Below are 27,624 nucleotides of genomic sequence, written 5' to 3' on the forward strand. Positions count from 1 at the left end.
AATAAGCTTCTGTACTCCCCGTGTGGGGCTGGGAGGCCACGCCCCCGATGGACATGGCCAGACATTAGTTAGAGAAGGGAAAATAGGTTTTATCCATCACTCCTGGCCTCAGGGAAAGAGCTGAGCTCCAGTCTGGTTTGCACAGAGGTGATTTGGGCTTTTTAAAGGGAGAATGAGGGAGGAGGGAAAGCAGGGGCTCAGTTGGGTCAGAGAAGCGAAAAAGTACAAAAGGCTGGTGAGTGTCAGTGTGATTAGGCCAGCTGTGTCTGTAGCCAGCAAGCTGTCTATCCTCCCATGGAGACTGGGAGACAGAGGCTCTGTCCTTTCTGATGATTGCATTTCAAAGGAATGGTTCTCAGGTCCTTAAGCGAGATGTTTCTGAGTTGCAGGAGATACATAGTCACAACTGTGAGCCCTTCTTAGTAAGTGCTCTGAGGAAGGGAGATCAGGGCCCTGTCCTCAGGTCCAGGCTGGAAGAAACAGTAAATTTTCCTGGCAGAGGCATTTTAATGAAGGTGGGGGGAGCTGGGATCCTCTGAGTGACATGCCTTAGCCTCTAGAAGCCATGCTAGAATTTGGTCAAGTCTTTTAGTGCAGGAGTTTGCACAGAGTTGTTCCGTGTTGAGGATTCTGCGGCTCTCAGCCATTATGTGCCGCGTTAATTCATTAACCTTCCCAGCTCATTCTGAGGTAGGTATTACTGTCTGCATTTTATATTTGCAGAAACAGTGCTTAGAGAGGATAAGGAGGATGCCCTGAGACGTGAAGGTGCCTTGAACTCTGTGCTTTGAATCCAGGCCATGTTTTTCAAATGCTCTATTTGGTTAACTTTTTTTTTTTTTTTTTTTTTAAGGCAGAGGACAGGTGAATTTGACCTCTCTCTTTTTTTTTAAATTTATTTATTTTTTTATTTTTGGCTGTGTTGGGTCTTTGTTTCTGTGCAAGGGCTTTCTCTAGTTGTGGCAAGCGGGGGCCACTCTTCATTGCGGTGCACGGGCCTCTCACTATTGTGGCCTCTAGTTGCGGAGCACAAGCTCCAGACGCACAGGCTCAGTAGTTGTGGCTCACGGGCCTAGTTGCTCTGCGGCATGTGGGATCTTCCCAGACCAGGGCTCGAACCCGTGTCCCCTGCATTAGCAGGCAGATTCTCAACCACTGCGCCACCAGGGAAGCCCCTTGGTTAACTTTTAAGTCATGTGTCAGACACAGTTTGGTCAGGAAAGCAGGAGCCACTTGAAATATTTAGAGCTTCCAAAGAGTTAATACACAAATTAGAGGCTACACAGCCATTGGAAGGGCTGGAGGGGAGAGGGGAAGCAGGCTCCAGTGGTCTCAGAAGCAGGCAGCACTGAGGGGGTTGATCCTTGGAAGGATGCCTGCAAACCACTGGCCGAACTCCATGTCCCATGCACCTGTCCACAGTTGCTACCGGCGTGTGATGGCTTCCTCTCTTTGAACCTTTAGATTTCCTGTGAGTGCCTCTCCTTGGCAGAATCTAACCTCAGACCATGCTGGCAAGGAGTCTGGCAAACCGAGTTCCCAAGCTCTCCCCTGAACTGCAGTGGAGAGTGTGGAAGGGGGCAGAGGTGATGCTGGATGATCTAGCACAGATTTCTAACACCACAGAGTGCAGTAATTTATCAAGCCATTGTCTACCCTGACAGAAGAAAAGAGGCCACAGTAGACAGCAGGCTGCCTTGGGACAAAGATGCATTGAGAGGGGGATGAATAGCAATCCTAAAGGTTGTGGGGTTGAGTTTAGAGCAGTCAGGGTGGAGTGGGAGATAGAGTGGAGGCAAGAGCTAGAGTCAGGGAGACTGCTGTGGTAGTGGTCCAGGGGATAGAAAATGAGGGCTCAGTCCAGGGCAGGGCAGTGGGGAAGGAGAAGGGAAAAGCAGCAGCACTGAGCAGGGAGTTTGTAATGTATAGTTTTACCTTCTACCAGCTACTGAGTCTTATGTAGCCCCAGGAAGAAGGATTTTTCTCCCTGCTGAATTTCACCCTGGACTCAGATGGTCTGACCCTCTAAAAAAGAAAACTCACAGTTTTCCTCTATCCACACACAATGTTTCTGATACCCACTGTGCAGGTTTTTCCCAACATCAACCAGTTCTCCAACTCTCTGGACACTAGCTGGGTGTACTACAATTCAATTCAATTCTGACACTACTTACCTGGAGTTAGCACAGATCCCACAGGTTAAGGGCTCAGTTCCACAAGACTGCTCCCATTTCAGGGACCAATCACAAGTCTGACTTTTTGTACTTCTGATAAATCAGCTATACATTGGGGATTCCCATGACTGCCTCTTTGGGTTTGATAATTTGCTAGAATGGCTCACAGAACTTAGGGAAATATTTTAACCAGTTTTTAAAATAAGGGATATAATAAAGGATACAGATGCATAGCCAGATGAAAATGTACATAGGGTGGGGTCCAGAAGGGTCCAAAGTACAGGAGCTTCTGGCACATGGATGTGTTCACCAACCTGGAAGCTCTCCGAGCCCCGTGCTTTAGGGATTTTTATGGTGGCTTCAACGTGTAGGCATGATCGATTATTAACTCAATTTCCAGGCTCTCCCCACTTCCCAGAGGATGGGGGCGGAGCTGAAAGTTCCAAGCTTGGACTCATGGCTTGGTCTTTCTCGTGGCCAGCCCCAATCCTGAAGCTATTTAGGGGCCCCCAGCCACTAGTCATCTGATTAGCTACAAAAGACTCTCTTATTGCTCCAGAGACCCCAAAGGTCTTAGAAGCGCTTGTGTCAGGAACCAGAGTCAAAGGCCAAATATTACCACAAATGATGCTCTTAGCACCCCCATCACTTAGGAAATTGCAAGTGCTTTAGGAGCTCTGTGCCAGGAATTGGGGACAAAGACTAAGCATATTTCTTATCATACCACACCCCCTGTCCTTTCTTGAAGACCAATAGCAGTCAAGAGAGCAATAGGACCACTGCAGACCCAGGTGACATTGGACAATCCTCAACTGCCCTTTTACCAACTGGTGTATGGCCTCAGCGCCCTGTTCGCAGTCTGCATGGGCATCTGCACCTCGGCAGCTTTCACCAAGGTCATGAGGAAGGCACCCACAGCATTGCACAACAAGCTCTTCAACAGGGTATGGGCCTAGGCACTGGGTGTGGCCAAAGGCTGAGCCGTGACCTTGCTCAACTTTTTTTTTTTTTTAATTACTAGACTTTATTTTTTTTGAGCAGTTTTTGGTCTACAGAAAAATTGAGCAGAAAGTACAGAGTTCTCTTTTATCCCTCACCACATTCTCAGTTTCTCCTATTATTAATATCTTGCTTTAATGGGGGACATCTGTTACAATTGATGAGTCAATACTGATACATTATTATTATCAACTAAAGTCCATAGTTTACATTAAGTTTTACTCTTTGTGTTGTACATTCTATGGGTTTTGACAAATGTATACTGGCATGTGTCTACCATTAAGTATCACACAGAATAGTTTCACTGCCCTAAAAATCCCCTTTGCTCCACCTGTTCATCCCTCCCCTTCCCTTCCCCCCAGACACCTGACAACCACTGATCTTTTTTGCTCTCTCCATGGTTTGGAGAATGTAATGTCATATAGTTGTAAGTGTACATTGGGTCTCTAGCTGGGTGGGAGCAGGCCAGAGAATGAGATAGGTGCATTGAAACTCTCCTACCAGTGGAGGCATGATTGTAAAAGTTTAGTGTCCCTTGCTGGGGGGTCAACTCTCAGCTACCAATGCTGGCCTCCATTGGCTGAGCACTGTCACATAAACGGTTGTTTATAATTTCCTTAAGTTCCCTTTGAAGTGGGTATTTTAGCCTCATCTTACATATGAGAAAACTGAAACCCCACAAGTGTTATGGTTAGAATGTGTGTTATGGTTAGAATACCAAATTGTCTATGGTATTTCACTACCTCTTGGAAATATCCTTTCTCTCTCTCACTTATCAAATATTACTATGTGCCAGGCTCTGGGGTGGGCACTGGGTTTACAATGGTAAATGAACAATGCAAGTATGGTTTGGGTCATCATGACCTTATAGTCTAAGGAGGGAGAGGGACAAGAAAATAGGCTGTTGTAATATGGTGTGCAGAGTTACCCATGGGGTGGGGCACACAGGGCCATAGGAACATGATGCACCTAACCCCAGCTTGGCGGTGGTGGAAGGATGGTAGGAGTCCAAGAAGGCTTCCTGGAGGAAGTGACCTCTATGCTAAGACCTGAGGATGAATGGGATTTCACCAGTTCAGGATTAAGAGGCGAGCAGAAGCAGAGCATTTCCAGGGAGCTGCATGGAGTTCAGGAAGGCTGGAGCTCAGAGCTGTAGAGAGGGGGCTTCTCAGAGGGATCTCGGGAGGCAAGGAGGCGACCCATCATTCCTTGTAGATTGAAGGCAATTTGTGTTTTAATTTTAGGAGGGTGAGGCCAGGGCATTTCCCCACATGTCAGATAAAGCAACTGGCTTGGTGGAGCCAGAAGGCAGGAGAGGGGAAATTCTACCCAAGGCCTGGCACTCTTCACCACCTGGCCTGTGGTGATGACACCGGCTAGCTGGTCTCTAAGTTTCTGACTCCACGTTCCCAGATGCTAGAAATATCTAATGCCCAGGCCTCAAAGAGATATTCTGTATTTTAATTTTAAGAAATGTTCAAGTTTTCTTCATTAGAAAATACATTTCATATTTAAAACATTTTCCTTTTTCTCATCCTTTTATGGCTTTATTGATTTTAAATTTGCCTTTGTAGTTTATTTTTTTTTGCTGTATGCGGGCCTCTCACTGTTGTGGCCTCTTCCGTTGCGGAGCACAGGCTCTGGATGCACAGGCTCAGCGGCCATGGCTCACAAGCCCAGTGGCTGCGCGGCATGTGGGATCTTCCCGGACCGGGGCACGAACCCACGTCCCCTGCATCGGCAGGCGGACTCTCAACCACTGTGCCACCAGGGAAGCCCTGCCTTTGTAGTTTTAAATAGTCACAAGTAAAGGACAAATCTCTGAAAAAATTGGCTCAACTGCAAAATCAACAAACTGCAAAAACAAAAACAGAACCAGATTATTTTGATACTTAAGGAGGCAACCAGAGCCCCTGTCCCTGTGTCCCCACCATTTTCTTCTAATCCCTCGTGAGAATGGGCTCTCACAGACTCCTTTCATGCCACAGCTGAGCTGAGTCCGCCTCCCAAGCCCTTCTCCCTGCACCCCACTCCCCATGAGTGCTCAGCGTCCTAGAGAGGGTGATTGTTTTAGTTTTTGATTTGTCACAGTGATTGTGACAATTCTTTTTGCTTTAGTTAGCTCATGTATTTAGCAAAAGATTCTGGAGATAAAATTAAAGACAATTTAGAGGCAGGAAAAGAAAACAAGGAAGCTCACCGTCGGCCCCTCTGAAGTTTGCTCCTCCCCACCTTAGACGGCAAATGAACTATACTTGGTCAGCAGGATCCAGGTGTTTGCCATGAGGGCTGCTGTAAGTAAGGGACACTTCGTGACTCAAATAATTATAATTTATTAATAGTCAAAATGTATTTTCTTCCTTTCTCCCTTCTCCTTTCATTGCTTCCTTTAGGTTTGGCTTTATTAGATACTATTAACTTCTATTCATTTCTTTGTTTTGTGTTATGGCTTGAGAAATACATGGGGAAATGAAAGTGGTCAGTGGTCAGCAGGTCCGTGCCTTGACCCTTTAAGAAATGCCTCCAGTGAAGAGCGTGGCTGTGCTGGGGGTGAGGGAAGCCTTGGGAGGCCTGGTCCTGTCATGGTTTTGTCGTTAACTACTTGGGTGACCTTGAGCAAGTCACTAAGCTGCTCCCCCTTCTCTGGGCTTCAGTTTCCTCATCTGTAAAATGAGGAGGATGAACCAGATGGTTTTGTTAGAACTTTTCTAATATGAAATGCTCTTTGATCTCCAAAGGACCTCACATCCACTGCTTTTAAACTTTTTTTTTTTTTTTTTTTTTGCGGTACGCGGGCCTCTCACTGCTGTGGCCTCTCCCGTTGCGGAGCACAGGCTCCGGACGCGTGGGCTCATGGGCCCAGCTGCTCCACGGCATGTGGGATCTTCCCAGACCGGGGCATGAACCCGTGTCCCCTGCATCAGCAGGCGTACTCTCACCACTGCACCAACAGGGAAGCCCACATCCACTGCTTTTAGAGGTCAAGTTGGGCTGCCACCTTCAAGAAGGGGCAGTCATGGTTAAAATCTACCCAAGATTCCATCTTATGCAATTACAGTGGAATGGCTGCTACTAATTTTTGGTGATACTGAGTGAAATGGTCCCGTCTTTTTTACTGAGAAAAAAGTAAGAGTAAGAGTTGAAAAGAAATGTAAGAGTTAGTATTAATAGCAATACCAGGAGGCAGGTATTGTTCTGAGGACTTTTAATGTATTATCGTTTCCTTCCTTTTTATTTATTTTTTGTTTTTATTTATTTATTTTTTAAAACATCTTTATTGGAGTATAATTGTTTTACAGTGGTGTGTTAGTTTCTGCTTTATAACAAAGTGAATCAGCTATACATATACATATATCCCCATATCTCCTCCCTCTTGCGTCTCCCTCCCTCCCACCCTTTCCTTCCTTTTTAAAATAATAGTTTTATCAGGATATAATTCACATACCATGAAATTTACCCTTTTAACTTGTATATTTTTAATATACAATAATACAATATATAATATACCCTTTTATTATTTTTTAAAATTTATTTATTTTATTTTTGGCTGAGTTGGGTCTTCATTGCTGTGCACAGGCTTTCTCTAGTCATGGCGAGTGGGGGCCACTCTTTGTTGCGGTGTGCAGGTTTCTCGTTGCAGTGTCTTCTCTTGTTGCAGAGCATGAGCTCTAGGCACGTGGGCTTCAGTAGTTGTGGCATGCAGGCTCAGTAGTTGTGGCTCACGGGCTCTAGAGCGCAGGCTCAGTAGTTGTGGTGCACGGGCTTAGTTGCCCCGCAGCATGTGAGATCTTCCTGGACCAGGGCTCGAACCCTAGTCTCCTGCATTGGCAGGCAGATTCTTAACCACTGCACCACCAGGGAAGCCTGATAATATACCCTTTTTAAATTGTATATTTTAGTATATTTGCAGAGTTGTGCAATCGTCATCACAACTCTGAAGCATTGCTATCATCCCCATTTTACAAATGAGGACACTGAGACTCAGAGGGGTTAAGTAACTTGCCCACAGTCCCATAGTAGTAGGTGGAAGAGTGGGGCAGCCCTGGAGTCCAGGCAAATTGACTCTGGAGCCCCTGCTTTTAACCACTGCTCTATGTTGCCTTCCCTGAATACCCTTTAAGCTGCATCCTGTACCTCTTCAGAGCCTGAGGGTACCTGGCATCTTCATCAAGCCCAAGCAAGGCCTGTAGCCAGCCTCATGACCTGGGTTGCTTTTGTCCTTGCAGGTGTCTCGCTGCCCCATGTGTTTCTTTGACACCACCCCAACAGGCCGACTCCTGAACTGCTTTGCAGGGGACTTGCATGAGCTGGACCAATTCTTGCCCACTGTGGCTGAACAGTCCCTGCTCCTGATTTTGGTGGTGACTGCCATCCTGATAATTGTCAGTGTGGTGTCTCCCTCTGTCCTGCTGATGGGAGTTGTAATGCTCATTGTTTGCCTTGTTTATTTTAGATGAATGGGTTCTTTTCACTTGTGAATGAGGTTTGTGACTTGGGGTATGAATCTAGGACCAACCTAGAATTGGAGGGTCCCAGAGGCAGATGGCCCAGGTCACTCACTCCCATTCTCGATGCAGAATGTTCAAGAGGGCCATCAATGCATTCAAGAGCCTGGAGAACTACAGTTCCCCTTTATTTTCCCACATCCTCACCACTCTACACAGCCTGAGCTCCATCCGTGTCTATGGAGAAACTGAAGATTCCATCAGCAAGTGAGTCCCTCTGCTGTCTGAGGGTGATGGGGACTCTGGGGGTGGTGGGGCGCAGGAAGCCAGGAAACAGAGCATCTGGAAATAGGATCATCTTCAGAAGAATCAGAGAGAACTCTGTTTTATCCCATTTGTTTCTCCGAGCCTCCGGAACCTCATCTGGAAGATGGTGCTTATAAGAATAAAAAATGAAAAATGTAAGTGATATGAAAAATGCTTGTCAACCTTAAAGATCTGTGGCTATTATATACATATATCAATATAATTAATGGTAAGATGTGTTACTGTGTTAGCACTTACTGCATTGGTTTTCTTTTTTCTTTCGCTTCCAAACAGGTATCTAAATATAATAAAATAATAAAGAACAAGGGCTCTTTAAATAACACAATTTTCTTCACTATTCACACCCACAGATTTGCCTTCTAATGTTTGTTGCAACAAACAAACAAATCCTACGACTGTTGCTGAAGTTGAGTTGTGTAACATAAACTTATCTACTTGTAACGATCAGTCAAACATGGTCTGCACTGAACTACAAGAAGCTTACCGTCTAATGGGAGACAGGAGACACAGACGTAAGTTTTTGTAATAAGACAGTGTTGAATATGATAAGACAGCATAAGAGAAGAGCAGGTAAAATGCTCTGGGAGTTCAGAGGAGAAAACGACGACCCACATCTGGGGATCAGGGAAGGCTTTGGGGAGGAGGCAGCACCTGAGGTGGCCTTGAAGCCCGGGAAAATTGGGGCACGTGAGAAGGTGTGTGCTCTGTTGGCTGAAATATTGGATGAGCCATGGTGTCAGCTCTCCCAGTGGTACTGGAGAGACCCAAGGACTGTGCAGACACTAGGACTAAGGGGATCCTGGAGTGACACTTTCATTCAGTCAACACTGAGAACCTACCAGGATACAGCAGTAAACAAGGTGGATACGTACAAGGAAGGGACCACTCGCCTTCACTCACTCACAAATCTGGGCAGGTATTCACTCTCATTGGCCCAGTTACGGTAACTTGCCCACCCTGGACCAATCATCAAGGCCAGGGGAAGAGAACTGCTGATAGGCCTTAATCGGTCAGAGACCACTCCTAAATCTGGGGTCAGGTGAACTCCATGGCTGAGAAAGGGGTAGGAAGGAATCCCCCCAATTTTCTTAGTTGGCTCTTTGATGAGAGTGGGGAGCTGGATGCTGGAGGAAGCACCCAGTGTCCACCTCGGGAAACCCTGGGTTAGACAAACACATGTGGCTTTCAGGTTGTCCTTTCCTTCTCAGGTTTAAAAGGCTGACATGCACAGAATAACTTACCTGCTGATGTTTCTGTCTTCCACGCGATGGGTGGCACTGAAGCTGGAGCTCATGACCAACATGGTGACCTTGATGGTGGCCTTGTTCACGTTTTTTGGAGTCTCCTCTGCCCCCTATTCTACAAAGCCATGGCTATCAGCCTTGTCCTGCAGGTGAGGGAGGGACTCTCAGATGGCAGGTGGTGGCCTGTGGTCTGTGGGCCGACTCAGGGGTCCATGGGACTTTGATCACACCTTGGGTTTTGGCTGTTTGTGATCTTACGAACGATGTGCTTGGCTTTCTGAATCCACAGCTTTGTTCTGGTTCTTTGTCACCTTTGAACTGAGACGTCTGTATTTAAAGGTGTTTAACAGAATCATAGAATATTGGGATTGAAGGGGAACCCACAGACAACAGAGTCCAGACCTCCTATTGTGTAGATGGGGAAATTGAGGCTCAGAGAGGGGAAGGAGTTGTCTGAGCGCACAGAGCGTTAGAAGCAGAGCCAGAGCAAGACCTCTGACCTCTTGCTTTCCTGTCTGGTGTGTTTTCACTTTACTATTAATACCCTGATTCAGTTGTCAAACTTTTCTGAGGTATCTGGGCGAGGGAGCTGTGGAAAATGTAGGTTTCCCAGTCCTCCCCTGGAGCAGGCCTCTCAGACTTCAGTATAGGCTTGAAACCGAGCGCTCGGCCCAGCCTGCCAGGCTGATTCAGCCAGGCCTGTGGGGCTGACCGGAGGGCCACGCTCCAGAGCATAGCTGCAGGGATTCGGAGTCAAGTCCTTGTCGGGTGGGGTCTTGGAATCTAATTTTAAAAATGGGTTCTCAGGGGGACCCTGGTGTAGCAGTTGGCAGGCCTCATGGTCTGAGTTCCTCCATGCCAGGCAGTGGGGCCAAGGTTCATGTCCACAGAGTCCTGGGGAAGGGCTCTCCACGAAGGGCCTTTAGGCCAGTTGCTGACTCAGGGAACGCTGGCCGTCCCCTCCCCCAGGGGTACTCATTAACTATCCTCTCTGGATGCTTTCTCTCTAACTGGGCTTAGGTCTCATGTGCCCCACGCTGAGGCTTCCTTTTGGGTGCAGAGGGGCTCCCTTGTGCTCCGTGTTGAGCCCTGTGGCAGATACATGTTTGCACACACATACGGTGCTGTGCCCACGTGCCCATGCCTGTGTGCAGACCCTTCCGAGGGCGCATAGGCCACACAGGAGGCTGTGCAGTGTTCATGCCCACAGACAGCTGCCCCGTGCCATAACCAGAGTATTGGGGAGCTCGCACTGAGCCTGCGCCCTGCTGGGTACTTGCTGTGCTTTCTTCCATTGAACTCACACCACCTTCCATGAGATGCGGCCAAGTGGTTAAGAATGTGTGGTTTGGAACATGCAGGTTCACACCAGACTCTGTCCATCATCAGCTGTGTGACTTTGGGGAAGTCTGTTACCCTCCCTATGCCTGGGATTCCTCTTCTATAAAAGGGAGATAATAAAAGTTCTGAAATCATGGACTTGTGAAGAATGTATGTAAACTTGAGGGTTCATGCATGTTAAAAACCTTGGCCCAGAATAAATGCTGGATAAATGTTTGCTGTTATTGCTCCCAGCTTACAGATAGGAAACTAGAGTTTCTGGAGTTAATTCACCCATATTCCCACAGCTGCTGAGAGACAGATTTGTCCATGGTAGGGCACACTCTTCTCTCTCTCTCTCTTTCTCCCTCTCTCTGACATACACATACATAAGCACACACTCGGCCATGCACAAACACATGCACACGTGCCCCAGTGCAGAGTTGACCCTGAGCCTTCCAGAACTCTGGGGAGAGGCCCTACACTGGAGTCCTGTAGGATGTGGAGTCACTAAGGCCAGAGATGAGCCTGCCTGCTGCACCCTGTGCCCAGGTTGTCCAGTGCTGGTGCAGGAAGCGGGTGGAGGCTTAGCTCTCCCAGGAGCACCATGCATACAGGTGTCCACTCAAGGTCGACCAGTTGTCCCACCACAGGCCACCAAGGAGGAGCTCTGCCTGGGGGTGTGATGATGTCAGAATGACCCCGGATTCATCCTTTCTTCTCAACATCTGCTGCCCTATTTGAGTGTCTCATCTCTATCCTGGGTAACAACCTCCTAGCCTCCCTGCGTCGCCCACCCCCGAGCCCCTTCCCATCCACCTTCTATACTCTCTCCAGAGTGATCTTTAATTCTAGGTTTCCCTCATGTTACTGCCTTGGTTAGAACCTCTAGAGACTCCCTGTCTCCTTATGCAGCAAACCTAAGCCATGGACCTATGTTCCAGGCCCTCAAATCTGGCCTCAGACCCCACATGCACTCTCTCCTCTGGTCAAACTGGTACTTTGACTTCTGCATGCACTCTTGAGAAAATTCAGGCTTTGGGAGGCAGGTAACACACACCATGTTGCTTTGTAGCCCTAAGAGTTTTCTTAGTAAATATTAGAGATGTTTCTGGTTGCAAGCCAAAGTAAGCCAAAGAACCAGTTCAAAATGGCCTTGACAATCTGGCAACTTATTATCTTATGTGACCGGAAGGCTGGGGTAAGGCTGTTCTCTGTTGGCTAATTTACTGGCCTAGCATGAACCCATGATCATTTGATCTTTCTGCTCTGGCATCCACGCCTGATTTTTGTCCTCAGGATTGTCTGCTCAAGTTCACAAAATGGTTGCTGAAGCCCCAAGCAGCACATCCTCACCCAGAAACTGCCGAAGACTGGAGAGTAGATAACTTTTTCCATGTGTCCCCTTGTAAGAACAAGGAGTAGCTTCCTGGAATGCTTGCATCTGAGTCTTCCTTGTGCTTTCTTGGCCAGAGCTGTGTCATGGCTCACTCCTAAACCAGTCATTGGCAAGAGGAGAGGGATTAACATAAGTGGTTTGGAATAACCAAGCCTTCCTGGAATTCCAAGCTGTAGAAACCTGAACATAATAGAGGGTGTGTTAGCAAGGAAGGAAGAGGCGACCAGCTGTGGATAGGCAATCAACTGTGTCTGATATCCCTTCCCAGCTCAGAGTCATTTCAGGATAGTGACTCCTTCTCTGACTTATACAGGCTTTCCCTCCCTGGCCTCCCTGGTCCGTACGTACCCTTTGCTTTAGCTGCAGTCAAATGGCCTGCAGGGTCCTGAATGTATGTTGCCACTTTACTACTGTCAAGACTTTGTCCCTCTATTAGGAACGCCTCTCTCCACCTGTGTTTAGCTGGCTAAATCCCACCTCTCCTTAAAAAGGTAGCTCCAGTGCCAACTCCTCCAGGAAGCCTTCCCTGTGGCCCTTGTCTGGTGACTGTCTGCTGGCCACGACGGTGCTGTGGGCTGACTCTGTCATGCTGCCTTCTCTGCTGACCTATCTCCCCATCCGACTGGGCACTCCTCGAGGGCAGGAACTGTGTCTGTTGCACTTTAAACATGGAGCCTGGCCCAGCACCTCCATGAGAGTTTGTTGACTGACTGTATATCAGAGTTGTTGCCCAGCACCTTCTGCATGGCCTGGGGGGTACAGAGCATAAAGACTGGGTCCCCATCCCAGCTCTGCCTTCGGCTTCCAGGTGATTCTCTGTGTACCATTTCTTCTATTTGGACCTCCATTTCCTCATCTATAGCGCCTCCAATTCCCAAGAATCCCTGAGACACCTCTTAACCTGGGTTTCCCTGAAGGCAGAGCCTGAGACAAGGACTCAGATTCAGGCAGATTTTTTGTGAGATGCTCCCTGGAAAGAGGACCAAGGGAACAGGAGCACGAGACAGGGAAGTTGGAACTGTACCATGAGAGTGTGTCATTGAGGTCACTGCTCTAGGTCATCAGCGCTCAACTCCCAGGATTGTCCCCCGAAGGCTGAGAGACAGGAGCCTTCATCTGCTGGCTCTTTTCCCCGTTAGTTGAGGGTTGCTCCCAAGGGCCGTAACTCCCGTGTTTCTGGGCTGCACATGGGCTGAGTGGGCTCCTGTGGTGTGGATGAAGGTTTTGAATGGAAAGCAGAGGGTTCCTGAGGTGGAACGGGGTTGGTAGGGTTGCTCGCCTACAGCTGCCCACCACAGCTTCAGTGAAACTTAGGAGTAGCCTCAGGGGGGCGCCAAAAGTACCTGCTTCATCCCTATAAGTGAAGTTGTCTTGGTTTGAAGAGTTGCTCGGGGGGAATGGCAACTCCCAGTCTTCAGGAGTGGAGAGAGCCTGAGCTCACCCCCACAGCCTGCTATCCTGATGCTTCTCCTTCGTTCCAGCTGGCCTCCAACTTCCAGGCCTGTGTCCGGATTAGTTCCGAGACAGAGGCGTACTTTACAGCTGTGGAGAGGATGCTGCAGTACATGAAGGTGGGACACAGGTCTGGGATTTGAGCAGGGAGATCTGGAAGGCTCACACCCAGCCTGGGGCTCAGCTTCTGTGGCCTCTGCAAGCCCCAACACCTCAGGGGCCCTGAGCTTTTCCCAGGAGGCAGATGGGCTCCTGGTCCTTCCTCCCCATCTCCCCTGGAACTGCGCATATCATCTCGCAGAAGCTCTTCCACACCCATTGGCTCATTTTGACCACATCCTTCATGGCATTCTTGGATGTAGAGGGAATGATCTGCCCTTTTTAGAAGTGAGGGGTTTGTACAAATATAATAATACTAATGATGACAATAATAATTGTTATTAATATTGCTTCTATTTATGTCCTAGTATTTAAGAGCCCAGATTTTGGAGCCAGATCACCTGGGTTCAGGTCTAAGCTTTGCCGTGTGAGTCAGCTGTGTACCCTTGGGAATTACTCAGCCTTTCTACTCCCCATCTCTGAAATGGGACAGATCACAGTATCTACTTCATTGGGTTATTACAAAGATTAAATAACATCACATGCAAATCACTTAGCATAGTGCCTGGCCCATAGTAAAGGTTCACTATAATGATATGTAGATTATTTCATGGAATCACAAAACAACTTAATGAGGTTGACTGAATTATTACCCCCAACATCCAGAGGAGGAGACTTTCCTCCCAATACACCCACCGTGCTCGATGCAGAGCTGTGGGCTTGGAGTCAGGCAGCCCTGGGTTTACGTCCCCGGTCGTCCACTCACCAGCTGTGTGGTATTAGCATGTCATGTGACCTGTTTGAGCCTCTGTTTCCTCACCTGTGAAATCATCCAAAATTGCCTACCCCCTAGGATAGTGATCGAGAGAGATTAAGTCTGCATGAGGGCTCTGAGCTATAAAACATGCTCCCCAGGGGTGAGTTAGCTCTGCTGTCCTTAATATCATTTTTCTGGATTCTGTTTCTTTAGAGCCTCATACAATAAATTAGAGAGAGTTTTCTATGTTAATAACAAGGGGACTAGCTCTATGGTTTCTCACTCTTTAGGGATAAAATCATGCGCATTTCAGGTGATTGGGGGTGGGATGTTCCTCTTGGGGTGTCCTCTGATCACATGGTGGTGGCTTGACCCTGGTTCAGGGCAGGCTGGGGTGCATCACGCACCCAACAACTAGAGACCAGTGGGTCAGCAGGGGATGGGCAGAGATGGAGGATAACTACTGATTTCTTTTTCTTTCTTTAAAAGTGAGATGTGTGTCTCTGAAGCTCCTTTACACATAGAGGGCACGAACTGTCTCCACGGGTGGCCGCAGCATGGGGAAATCACATTCCGGGATTATCAGATGAAATACAGAGACAACACGCCTACTGTCCTCTACAGCCTCAACCTGACGATTCATGGCCAGGAAGTGGTGGGCATCATGGGAAGGATGGGCTCTGTTGAGCTGAGTGCCCGGGGTACCCCCATCTTCATTGTTGGCCTTTGGGTGTCAGACCTGTTTTCGGATGTGTGCTTACTCAGTGACCCCAAAGGTATTTATTGGGCCTTCACTTTGTGCTGGGAGAACAAAACCCAGAGTCTCTGCTGTCATGGGATTCCAGTGGAGGGGACAGACGTTAACGGTCATCAAATAAGGAAATGAGGGAGGTGACTGACTTGGTGGTGAAGGCCGTGGGGATGGAGAGGGGTGTGTTACAACGTAACGGGGTTGGTGGGCCCTTGAGCTACAGTGGTCTGGGCTCTGAGGCCAACGTCTGCAGGGAGACAGGAAGGGTGAACAGGGTGCAGGAATGAGCGCTTCCAGTAGGGGGCGTGCAGGGCTCCGGCTCCTCCATTCCTCCTCCCCTCCCCCTCTAGACCTCTCTAGTCAGCCTCCTCCTTCACCACCTGTCTCTCCCCACTTCCTTTCTCCTGGTTGACTTCTTTCCTCTCTTCCTCTCCTATCACTTTTGGGAGATCTGACCCTAGGGTCATCCCCTCCCACTTTTTGCATTATTCAAAGACAGCGCTCAGACCCCAGCCTTGTGCTCCCAGGGCTGCCTCTCCAGGTAGCCCCCCAGGATGACTGGAGCCTTGTGGGTCTCTGCCTCCTCAGGCCCCTGCAGGCCTTGCACTACTGCAAGGTGAAGAGTTCCCAGCTATATTCTTTTGTGTGTTCTTCCCTTTCTACTTCTTGTCCACAGTTGGGCGGAGAGGACTGGGTCTGACATAGAGAAGCTCTCAGTAGAGATGGTCCAATTGGCTCTCAGTAGAGATGGTCCAATTGACTGTATTCATCCAGTAGGTATTTACTGAGCACCTACTATATGCCAGGTGTGGAAGCACAAAGGTGAACAAGACACATGGCTGCCCCTCACACTGACCTTATCTTTGAGAGCAGAGGTTGAAAACTCAAATGCTTTCAGGGCCCAGCAAGTAACATAGATGCATGAAATGGGCCTGGGGTGTGATGAAAGGAGGGTGGGAGGGCAGCGCACTGAACTTGAAGGCTGTTCTCTCTCAAGGAAGCAGCCACACTTGGCTCCAGCTGCCTATTGCCCAGGGAGATATGGGACCAGTGTTGCCAGTTCTACTGACTTTCAAGAGAAGCATGCAGTTTGAATTTTTGTATATTGGGTCTTTGGATTTTTTTTAAAAGCTGGCAAAGAATTTGAAAAACAGCAATAACGTTGTGTGTGTGAAACAAAACATATGTGTGGGCTGGATTTATCCAGGGGCTCCATTTGTGCCTTCTGGTTGAGGCAGTAACAAGCTGCTCGTGGTTTCGGGCACCCCTTGGAGCGGGGACTCCGGGCCTCTTCTGCCCTCTCAACGCTCATGATCACAAGGAACAGGCCACGGAGGGGGTGGGTCAGGGCTGGATGCCAGGTCAGACCTGTGCTACCCCTCCTGCAGACTCAGGAGACGGAGCCGCACAGGCTCCATCTCCTTGTTCTTGCCCCATAGGGAAGTCCTCCCTGGGGGTGGATCTCTTCCGCCTGGTGGAACCAGCCGCGGGCCACATCCTCATCGATGGCGTGGACATCTGCAGCCTCGGCCTGGAGCACCTGCTGTCCAAGTTCTCGGTTATCCCTCAAGATCCTGTCCTGCTGTCAGGGACCATCAAGTGAGTGCTGGGCCGAGGCCAGCCTGTGCGGAAGACAGGCTCCCAGCAGGAGTTGCAGGACGGATATCCGGGGCTGGGCTGCCTCTGGTCAGCTGTGTCCAGAGCCTCAATTTCTGGGCCTCCGCTCTCTCCTTGGCACACAGGGCCTCTCCTGCCGACCTGACCCCCCTCTCCTAGATGTTCCTGAGGATTGAATGAAGCCCAGATATACACAAGAGCACTTTGTAAACCATGATGTCCTAAACAAAAGCCAGGCATTTTTTATTTTTAAAAAATCTGATGGGATTGGTCAAATTTCAGGTCACTATTAGCATCTGACCTGTGGCTCACCACATTCTTCCACGTATGGGTGTGGTTTATTCTCTTCTCTCACCCACTGGGCAAGGCCGACCGGGGTGTTCAGGCTGGATGTTAGGATGCACTTTGCAATCCAGGCAGTCCTGTCAGTGAAGCAGGCAGAACCGGGTCTCTTAGCCTCCCCTCCATACTTTCTATTTCCTTGGAAGTCAACTCAGGGAATAAGCTTCATCCAGATTAGTGCTGCTGCTTGGTGCTCGTTAACTTGCTCCAACCCAAGGCATGGAGACTGAGGAAGAATGAGGCATTAAAAATGAAGCTGAGGGGCTTCCCTGGTGGCGCAGTGGTTGGGAGTCCGCCTGCCGATGCAGGGGACACGGGTTCGTGCCCTGGTCCGGGAAGATCCCACATGCTGCAGAGCGGCTGGGCCCGTGAGCCATGGCCGCTGAGCCTGCGCGCCTGGAGCCTGTGCTCCGCAACGGGAGAGGCCACAACAGTGAGAGGCCCGCATACCACACACGCAAAAAAAAAAAAAAAAAAAAATGAAGCTGTACCCACATGTTCCAGGGATAGTTAAGGGGCATTCTTAGAGGCAAGAGGATAACTTACCCCAGAGCTCTGATCATCCATTTATTTATTTTCTCGTTGTTCATTGATTCCTTCATCCTTTCACCCACTTAATTTGCCTTTTATGAGCCTCTGCCAGGTCCAGATATTGTGCTAGGGACTGGGGACACTTTGATGAATGATTACTTCCCGTGCTCCCCCCAGAAGTTCGCAGTATAGTTGGGGGTGGGGACGTTGTAGAGATGTAAGACCCGTCAAATTATAATACAAGGAGGTAATTGCTAGATCAGAGATATGAACTAAGTGCTAAGGGAGCCCACAAGTAGGACAAATAACTCTGCCTGGGGGAATCCAGAAAGTCTTCTTAGAGGAGGGGGATGGGCATTTGAGTAGGGTTCTGAAGGATAAGTAGGAGCTTGCCTGGCAGAAAAAGAGGAGAAAGTCTTTCCAGGGAGAGTGCATAATATGTGCACAGACAGAGAATTTTGTAATGATTGTCTTGTTTTAGAGGAGTGAGGTAACATTTAATGATAGATTTCTGTGTTAAGGTAGAACTTGGCCAAATCTATGGTGCCAAGGTATAGGAGAAGTAAAAGTATGAATTAACATTTATTGAGCATCTATATGTGCCAGCCCCATGCTTTAATATTCTGTGTCATTTAACTGTCACAGCAATCCTATGAAGTAGGCACTGTTATTAACCACTGTTTATAAGGGAAGAAACTGAACTTAAAGAGGAAAAGTGAAGGAGACACACACATAAATGGTAAAGATGAGATATAACCACAGGTAGTCCAACCCCTTAACCAGCGATGGTCCCCCCCTTTGCATCAGGAAGAGTGGACTGGAGTACAGGAGACCTGGGTTCTCTGCCTTTTAAGGTTCCATTTATCTCTGAGTATCTTTGATTCTAGCCCGTCTCTCAGACTGCCTTGTGGTGTGACCTTGAACAAGCCACTTAACACCGATAAGCCATAATTTTCTCATCAATACAAGGGGTATATCCATCTCATGGGGAAGAGGACGTCAATGAGCCCATCTATGAAAATGCTTTGGAAACTATCAACTATCATGAAAATAGGGCATTTTACCTTCTGCTTCTTTAATGCAATCTAGCTCTACATGCAAAGTGTATGTGGCTGCCAGAACTGGGGAAAGATAAAGCAGAGGTTAAGAACGGGTTTCAATCGGGACTCAGTGGTTGCATAACAGGGAAGGGTTTATGATGTTTCCTATGCCAAATGCCAGAGCAAACCTTAATAGGTATAAAGTCCAGTTAAATCCCAATCTGATGTCAGTCGCCTGGATGATCAGTTAGGATTCTTTCACTGCAAGAGATGGAAAAAATGACCTTATACTTACTAGAATGGCTATAATAAGAAAAGCAAAAGGAACATAACAAGTGTTGGTGTGAATGTTGAGAAATTGGAACCCTCATGAACTATTGGTGGGAATGTAAAATGGCACGGGCACTGTGGAAAACAATTTGGCAGTTATTCAAAAAGTTAAATATAGAATTATCATATGATCCACCAATTCTGGTTCTAGGTATATACCTAACAGGGTTGAACGCAGGGCTTGAACGGATATTCGTATACCGGTGTTTATGGCATTATTCACAATAGCCAAAAGGTAGAAACAACTCAAATGTCCATCAGCAAATGAATGGATAAATAAATGTGATATGTACACACAATGGAATATCATTCAGCCATAAACAGAATGAAAATTTCATATATGCTACAACATGGATAGACCTTGAAAACATTATGCTAAGTGAAATAAGCCGGACATAGAAGGACAAATATTGTATATTTCCATTTAAATGAGGTAACAGGAATAGGCAAATTCATAGAGACAGAAAGTAGAAAGGAGGAGACCAGGGGCTGAGGGAGCGGGGAAGAAGGAGATTGTTTAATGGGCAGAGTTTTTATTGGTGATGATGAGTTTTAGTGGATTGTTACACGACATTGTGAATGTACTGAACACCACTGAATTGTACACTTACAAATGGTTAAAATGATAAGTATTATGTTATGTATATGCTAACACACACACACACACACACACACACACACACACACACACAAGGTGACTTAAGCTAAAAGGGCCTCTTTTGGCTCACAATACTGGGAAGGCCAAGGCTGATTCAAGGGCTCAGTGTCCCACTCACTCTGCCTTGGCTTCATTCTCGGGCTCCAATGAGGGCCCTGGGGGGCACCATGTATCTCACTCCCAAGACGAGATGGTTGCAGCCTCTCTTGTTCAGTTAGTGAGAAAGAAGAAGCCCCCTTCCTGGTGATTGTTGTCAAAATCCTGAGATACACTCTGATTGGTTCCCTTCCCACCCCTAGCCAATCACTGTGGACAGGGAGTACCGCGTGCTTGTTTGCTTTTACCTGAGTCCTTGCTCCACCCTGGTGCTGGTGATGAAGCTCCACCTGGACCACATGGGCTTGATGGCTGGGGAAGAGGTGGCCCCCAAGCAAGACTTGGGGGCTGCTGCCTGAAGAAGGAAGGGGTACTGGGAAGGCACAAGAAAGACCATTTTTGGGAGTTCAATGTGCTTCTCTGGATCCAGTAATCCAGCTCTAACCATCCTTGGTCACTTGCTGTGGAGGGGGGGTGCAGACCACTCAATGGTCAAGGGTGCTTCTTGAACACTTCTCTTCCTCTCCTGAGGCAGGTTCAACCTGGACCCTTTTGACCACCGCACAGATGAGCAGATCTGGGATGCCTTGGAGAGGACATCCTTGAGCAAGAGGGTGAGTAGCTGCAAGGCTGAATTCTTGGTCTTAGCCTGATGGTCCTCTGGGCTCCTCTCATTCTGCATGGATTAAATCATCTCACGGGATGAGATGGTTCCCTAGATAAAGCATAAACGCTGATGACACCAGCAGTAAGCCAGGTATGTTCCAGCTCAGAGGACGTAGCAAGGGCAAGGTGGGTACGGCTTTGCCCTCCCAATGCTTACATTCAGGAGAGACGCCCTCAGACAGAGGCAAGTGCTGTGTAGGTAGTGCTGAGATCTGCAGACTGCAGTGAATGGCCAGGCAGGGCCTCTGTAAAAATGCACATTTAACTGAGACCAAATACTGAGGGGGCAGCTGGGCACCAATCTTTGAGGGAACATTCCAGGCACAGGAACTAGCAGATGCAAAGACCCTGGGAGGGGAGGGAGACAGGCACAGTAGAGGAAGAGAAAGGCCAGTGGCTGGAGTGTAGAGACAGACAGACGGGGGTTTGGGGGAGTGTCAGAATGTGACAGGAGAGGTACGAGGGGATTGGTTAGGGCTCACCCCACAGTGGTGCAAGGGCATCTTCCCCAATATCACAGATTTCAAAGTTGCCGCAAGGCCTGCAAGCAGAAGTTGTGGAAAATGGCTCGAACTTCTCAGTGGGGTAGTGGCAGCTGCCCTGCATCACCCGGGCCCTCCTCCACAGCTCCAAGGTGAGAGCTGGCAAGGCGTGAGGGGTCCGGGAGATGCCTGGCGTGGGAAACACACTGGCTCTTTCTCCCTCGGGCACATGGGACTCTGGGTGCTATGCTGGGTTCTGTCCACAAATCTGAGAAGGGTTTGCTGTGTCACTTTCTGCCATTCCATGTGCACCTGCCTGGGGAGGGGGGGGTGCTTCTCCCCCTGGGCCTCTGGATCCTGGCATCCCGACTGCCACAGCCAAGCCCCAACGCGCTTCTCCTACACGAAGCCACAAGGCTAGAAACGTATTCACTCAAAACTGCCCACTGTACTTTCCTTTAAAACTTGGATGCAGGATACTCCCTCGTCTTTATTAGAATTGAGAATCAGATGACAGCTGTTCTGGGGCAAAATGAAATATATATTTAAAGTTTCATCTGACAATGTTTCTTGAGTTTTCCCAAATATTTCACCTGTAATTTCAGGTACTACAGGGGCTAGTTAGGAGCCAACTTTCCCTGACAAGTGGGGTGATACACACACACACACATACACACACCTTCACACGCACACGTATGTACATACTTGCACACGTATACACATGCACATGCAACACGCAACATGGTCAATTAATGAGCAATGCAAAAAATGTTGTTGCGGACCCTCAAAGCTGTGGGGAAGAGCAGGCAAAGCTCAACAGGGCCAAAAGCAGGGAGAAAGTTTCAGAGGAGGGAGGACTTGCCCCCTCTTGCTAAGAGAGAAGGGTGACAGGACTTCTGGTATGTATGTAGCACTTTCTTAACCTCTTGGTTCCGTATTTCACAGTTACTTAGCCACTTGGCTTGAAAGCTGCTTTCTCCATATAGGTTCCCAAATTTGAGTCATCACTTAATGATTTTTGTCATATCTGCGTACCACCTACCCTATGATTTACTCGTGATGACTTCTTTTAAAAAACGGCCTCGGGCTTCCCTGGTGGTGCAGTGGTTGAGAATCTGCTTGCCAATGCAGAGGACATGGGTTTGAGCCCTGGTCTGGGAAGATCCCACATGCCGAGGAGCAACTAGGCCTGTGAGCCACAAATACTGAGCCTGCGTGTCTGGAGCCTTGCTCCGCAACAAGAGAGGCCGCGACAGTGAGAAGCCCGTGCACCGCGATGAAGAGTGGCCCCTGCTCGCCGCAACTAGAAAGCCCTCACACAGAAACGAAGACCCAACACACCCAAAAATAAATAAATAAATTTATTAAAAAAAAAAAAAAAACGGCCTCATCTCATACAGGAGCATTTGTAAAATCACACTTTCTGTGCCAGTTAGATTTTTCTAATGCATATTGTTAACGAAAGAAATATAAAAACGTTAAAGTAAAAAGTACCTTTATCCGTATACTGGCGACACCATTTCTTGTGTCACCCAGGGTGTGTGCCTGGCCACCCCCCACTTTGGGGAACATTGCTCTACGTTAATTCAGACAATTAGGAAGGTGGTTCATAAAACAAGAAGTTGCCACTGGCACATTTTCATTTTTAAGAACTTAATTTTCTGGTCACTAAAAAATAGTTAGCTCTTGGTTGAGACAACATTCTCTTCATAATGTGATGGATAACTTAGAACTCAAAGTGGGTTGTTTTTTGTTTTTTTTTTTTGCGGTACGCGGGCCTCTGACTCTTGTGGCCTCTCCCGTTGCGGAGCACAGGCTCCGGACCCGCAGGCTCAGTGGCCATGGCTCACGGGCCCAGACGCTCCACGGCATGTGGGATCTTCCCGGACCGGGGCACGAACCCATGTCCCCTGCATCGGCAGGCAGACTCTCAACCACTGCACCACCAGGGAAGCCCCCATGTGTCTCTTTTTAAGTGATACATTGAGGAATCTCGTAATAATGGTAAAGCTTATTAATAATAGTTTCCTGATCGGTGTTAAAAGTTTTGTAAATGATATACTGACGTTGTAAAAATATGAAAGAAAAAGTCACATTCTTAGTTCTGCTTTCTCTGTTAGCTGGTACTCATTCAGCTACAGGGAACAGAAACACTCTTAAGCTTTCTGGTAAAAGGGACTTTATTAGCTCATATAATGGAAAGTTCCAGAAAAAGTTCTGGGTTGAGTGCCAGTATCAAAATGATGTCTGCCTTGCAGACTCTGCCTTTCTTCTCTCAGCTCTACTTTTCTTTGCTTGGCTTCACTCTCTGGGCTTCTCTCCTCATGGTGGCAGTATGGCTGCCAGCAGGTCTAGGCTTACGTCCCACCAGCTCAATACTCCTGATCTTCTTTCTCCAGGGATTCCAGCAAAAGCTCCAGGGCTAAATCTCACTGGGCCAACTTGGGTCATGTACTAATCCCTGAACCAGTCACGTGCTAGGCTGCTGGAATACAGTGATGGGCCAGGCCCGAGTCACACACTCACACCTGGGCCTGGGGATGGAGTCAGCTGCCCTGAATGAATCACATAGACAGAGAATGGAGGAGGTTGTTTCCCCAAAATAAAGTTGAGGTGTTCTTACTATGGTAAGGAAGAATGGAAATGGATGGTGGGCAGGCCCAAAACAGCTGTCTACCATATGTTTGTTTACTAATTGGAGCATAGATGGGTGAAATAAAGAGTTAATTTATAACACATGCCAACTGGAAATAAGATTATTTGTCGCCCCCCTACCCCCAAGTGGTTATAGATATATATAAATAGAAAAGGTAATTATTTTCAATTTACTTCTAGAGAGGCCTCATTGTTCAGGGGGAGTATGGTTCAAAGTACTTTCCTTTTGTCTTCAGATTAGTGTCCGATTTTGCCATAAGAAAAATCAATTCCATAAACAAGTATTTCTGTTGCACTGGGGTGGGTGCTGGGGATGTTACGCCATGAGGCTCCTGCCCTCATATAATTTGCCCTCCAGAGAGTAAGTAGTAAACAAGTAAACAGGAGGTTCCAGAACCAGGTGACAGGAGGCAAGGACAGGGCGCAGGAGACGGTAACAGTCAGAGCAGGCTTCCTGGTGGAAGCGAGGTTGTGGTTTACTGAGACCTGAAAAATGAACAAACATTTGCCCAGATGAAGGGGATTAGGGCGAGGAGGACTGTCCCAGGCAGAGAGAACAGCAAACAAACCCCTGATGCAATCACTGGACCTGGAGCTAGGGACACATGTGCATCACCTCGGTGCCCTTCCTGGTTCTTAGGCAGCATCCGCTTCTCTTCCTAGGGTGTTTCCCGGCGAAATGTCTTCTCTCTCTTAAGAATCCTTTTGTTTGGTTGATCCCCTCCCCCTTTGTCCTTGCATTTTCCTTCTTGGGCCATGAAGAGGGGCCCCTCCTGCTCCCAGCCTGGCTCACCTCTGCAGGCTTGCAGAGCCGCTCATCGGCAAGTTGAAGGTCACTCTACACTCCCTGCCCTGCCTCCTCCCAGAGCTGCCTTAGGGGCAGATGTCTGAGTCCTGTGTGAGAAACTGCTCTACACGCTCAGGGCTCGATACTTGACCCCAGTGTCTTTCCTTAGGCCTAAGTTAGCTGCCTGTTTTCCTTTAGTGGGCCAGCAGATGGCAGGCTCTTCCCAAAAATGTGGGGATGGCCTGCCGGCTCCAGATCTATTGGGCTGGCCAGAAAGTTCGTCTGGGGTTTTCAGTAAGTGAGTTGGCGTTTTTCAGTAAGGTGTGATGGAACGACCGAACGAACTTTTTGGCCACCCCAGTAGATCCAGAGAATCCCTTAGAGCAGGGGGTCCCCAACCCCCGGGTCCAGGGACCGGTACTGGTCCATGGCCTGTAAGGCACCGGGCCACACGGCAGGAGGTGAGCAGGGGGACCAGCAAGAAGCTGCATCTGCCATCCCCCATCGCTGGCATTAACGCCTGAACCGTCTCCCTGCCCCCCGCACCCCCCCTCCCCCGTCCAGGGAAAAATTGTCTTCCACGAAACTGGTGCCTGGTGCCAAAAAGGTTGGGGACCGCTGCCTTAGAGGACAAGAACTAGAGCCCATTTCCACTCGGGCTTCAGGGCCTCATCCCACCTTCCCCCGCCAGCAGCCTCCCTTGGGGTGGGGGGAGGGAGTTCTCAGTCTTGGCTGCACGCTGGAGTCTCCCATAGTGTTTAAAACACCCTGATTGATGTCCACTCCTAGGTGCTTTGATTTCGTTGGTTTGGGGTAGAGACCATTGGGATTTTTTTTTTTTTTTTTTTTTTTTTGCGATACGCGGGCCTCTCACTGTTGTGGCCTCTTCAGTTGCAGAGCACAGGCTCCGGACGCGCAGGCTCAGCGACCATGGCTCATGGGCCCAGCCGCTCCACGGCACGTGGGATCTTCCCGGACTGGGGCACGAACCCGCATCCCCTGCATCGGCAGGCGGACTCTCAACTACTGCGCCACCAGGGAAGCCCGACCATTGGGATTTTTAAAGCTGTAAGTGGATCTAGTGTGCAGCAAAACTTGAGAACCATTGGCTTCAAGCAGCAATAAAGTAGAATTATTTGAAAAATCGTATATCGGGTTTTTTTCAACAGTATTGGAAATATTTTATTCCTTAAGTTGAGTGATGACTATATGAATTTGTTTTCTTTAATTCTTTATATATTTTTGGGCATCTGAACTATGTTATAATAAAATTTTAAAAAATTGATATTTGATATTTCAAAAATAACATAAAAATAATTGTAATGAGAGACTGTAGCTCTACTTCCGTATATTTACTTAATGGTTTGCTATTATTTGTATTGTCAATTACATCCCTGTGGGGCTAGGGGAGTATTTTTAGTGTCCAGGGGTTCTAAAGGCTCCATCTGTCCTCAGGGCCTAGCCCCCCTCCTGGCTGAGTACTGTGGGCAGACTTCAACACAAGCTATGTGATGCATTGCAGTGACAACAGGCAGACGTATAGATCAAAGGAAACAGTCGTCCTGCTGGCCCTGGCCCTGGCCTGCCCTCTGTCTCCAGCTCTGGACACTGTTTTAAGAGAAACACTAGTAAATGGAGGCTCTTCAAAGGATGACCCCTAGGGGTCCTGAGCCATGGTGTGAGAGGGACCAGGAAGGAAGAGGCAGTCTTCACTTTCCTGCAGGGCTTCTTCTAGAAGCAGCTCCAGAGGGCAGCCCCAGGCCAAGGGGCATGAACATTCTTTCACCAGAAATGTCTGGCTAGGGAGCTCCCCCTGGTCGGAAGCCTTTTCTGACTCGGACAGCTCTCTCCTGTGTAGGGCGAGGGGCACTGTTGATATCCCCAGGCTCGGAGACGGTTTCCACAAGACTGAGTGCCGGCAGGGATTCTTTATGCGTGGGAAATCGGACTAGATAACTTCTAGGGGGTATATGACTCTGGGATGCAATGGTGAACGTAATAATGCCAATGGCAGGGGTTCTTAAACTTGAATGAGCATCAGAATTGCCTGCAGGGCTAAACACAGCTTGCCAGGTCCCCTATCCACGCATACTTTCTTTCTTTCGTTTTTTTTTTTTTTGGCGGTACGCGGGCCTCTCACTGTTGTGGCCTCTCTCGTTGTGCAGCACAGGCTCCGGAAGCGCAGGCTCAGCGGCCGTGGCTCACGGGCCCAGCCGCTCCGCGGCACATGGGATCTTCCCGGACCGGGGCACGAACCCGTGTCCCCTGCATCGGCAGGCGGGCTCTCAACCACTGCGCCACCAGGGAAGCACCCCCCCCCCCCGCATACTTTCTGATTCAAGAGGTCTGGGGTGGGCCTTGACAATTTGCCTTTCTAACAAGTTCCCAGATGTTGCTGATGCGGGACCCAGCACCACACTCTTAGAACCCGGGGTTCAGCAAGATCACCCTGTCCCATATGCTCTAGACTGCAAAGGTTCAAACCCTCATTCTAATATGTTCCCCAGAGTTTCTGTGCATTTCCAGGACACTTTTATTTTTATGACCTTTTTTGGTTCAGACCTCTGGAGCAACTCACTGGGCCATACAGACTCTTCTTTTCTACATCACATTGACTCAGAAGGAGAACTCAGCACTTTCCCTTATTTCCTTTGTACGTGTAGATGACTTCAATGAAGGCTGGGCCAAAGGGGAGTTTCAATCCCAGTCTCCTCCACGCTGCTCACCAGCGCCCTCTGAGTTCTTTCTGCTTCCACCTCCCAATCCCTGGCATGTGCTACACAGATCAGTTTAGCTCTTGCTGTTGATGGCTTTTCCTCCCAAGCAAGTCATCAGGGTCTCATAGCTTACCTCAAGAGACAGGTCAAGGCAGTCCTCTAAACAAAAATCAGTTTCCACCCTATAATAGGTGCCAGCTGTTAAGATAGTAACATTTCACCCCCATTATCTTAAATGTCCTATTCTATCCAACTCTGTGGAATCCAACTATTTCAGAGTCAGAAGCAACTTCAGAGATTGTCAATTCAGATGTTCTTAGCCTGTGGTCCATGGACTCCTTAGCTAGATTCAGGGGAGCCATGCATTTGGATGGGAAATAAATGATGTCTTTATTTTTAATAACTGAAATTTTACTAACAGAAATTTCCATTGATTATGAAGGAGGCAACAAACTATAATAGTATCAGCACTACCCGTGACTTCGTCCTCAACAGAAATCACCAGTATTCTCAAATCTCATTTCCATTGTTTCAGATGCCTCAACATATCATTCGTATGCATCACTGCTTTGAAATTCCAGTAGTTATTCGACCTACTGCTAGATCTTGTTATTTAATGCATCAGTATAGAAGCATATATATGACACTATCTGATTTTGACTTTTTACACGTAGTTTGGTGACCATGTTTCAGTATAATTGCTTTTCACTGCACCCCTATGTACTTTATTTTATAC

General features: G+C 48.2%; 1 protein-coding gene across 1 annotated transcript in view; it reads left to right on the forward strand.

Moving 5' to 3' along the window:
* The window catches only part of ABCC11 (ATP binding cassette subfamily C member 11), a gene marked incomplete at both ends in the record, with an annotated part of 133,000 nt that overhangs the window by 28,847 nt on the left and 76,529 nt on the right, over window positions 1–27,624 (forward strand). Inside the window, 13 exon segments of the mRNA XM_082606648.1 lie at window positions 2,923–2,969; window positions 2,971–3,118; window positions 7,400–7,626; window positions 7,751–7,885; window positions 9,154–9,176; window positions 9,179–9,301; window positions 9,304–9,338; window positions 13,390–13,479; window positions 14,710–14,908; window positions 16,407–16,566; window positions 20,117–20,195; window positions 20,768–20,833; window positions 20,837–20,881. Of these exon segments, the coding sequence (XP_082462774.1) occupies window positions 2,923–2,969; window positions 2,971–3,118; window positions 7,400–7,626; window positions 7,751–7,885; window positions 9,154–9,176; window positions 9,179–9,301; window positions 9,304–9,338; window positions 13,390–13,479; window positions 14,710–14,908; window positions 16,407–16,566; window positions 20,117–20,195; window positions 20,768–20,833; window positions 20,837–20,881 (1,377 nt within the window).

The sequence above is a fragment of the Mesoplodon mirus genome (assembly GCF_964341445.2).
Source record: "Mesoplodon mirus genome assembly, chromosome: 19".
Taxonomy (NCBI): domain Eukaryota; kingdom Metazoa; phylum Chordata; class Mammalia; order Artiodactyla; family Ziphiidae; genus Mesoplodon; species Mesoplodon mirus.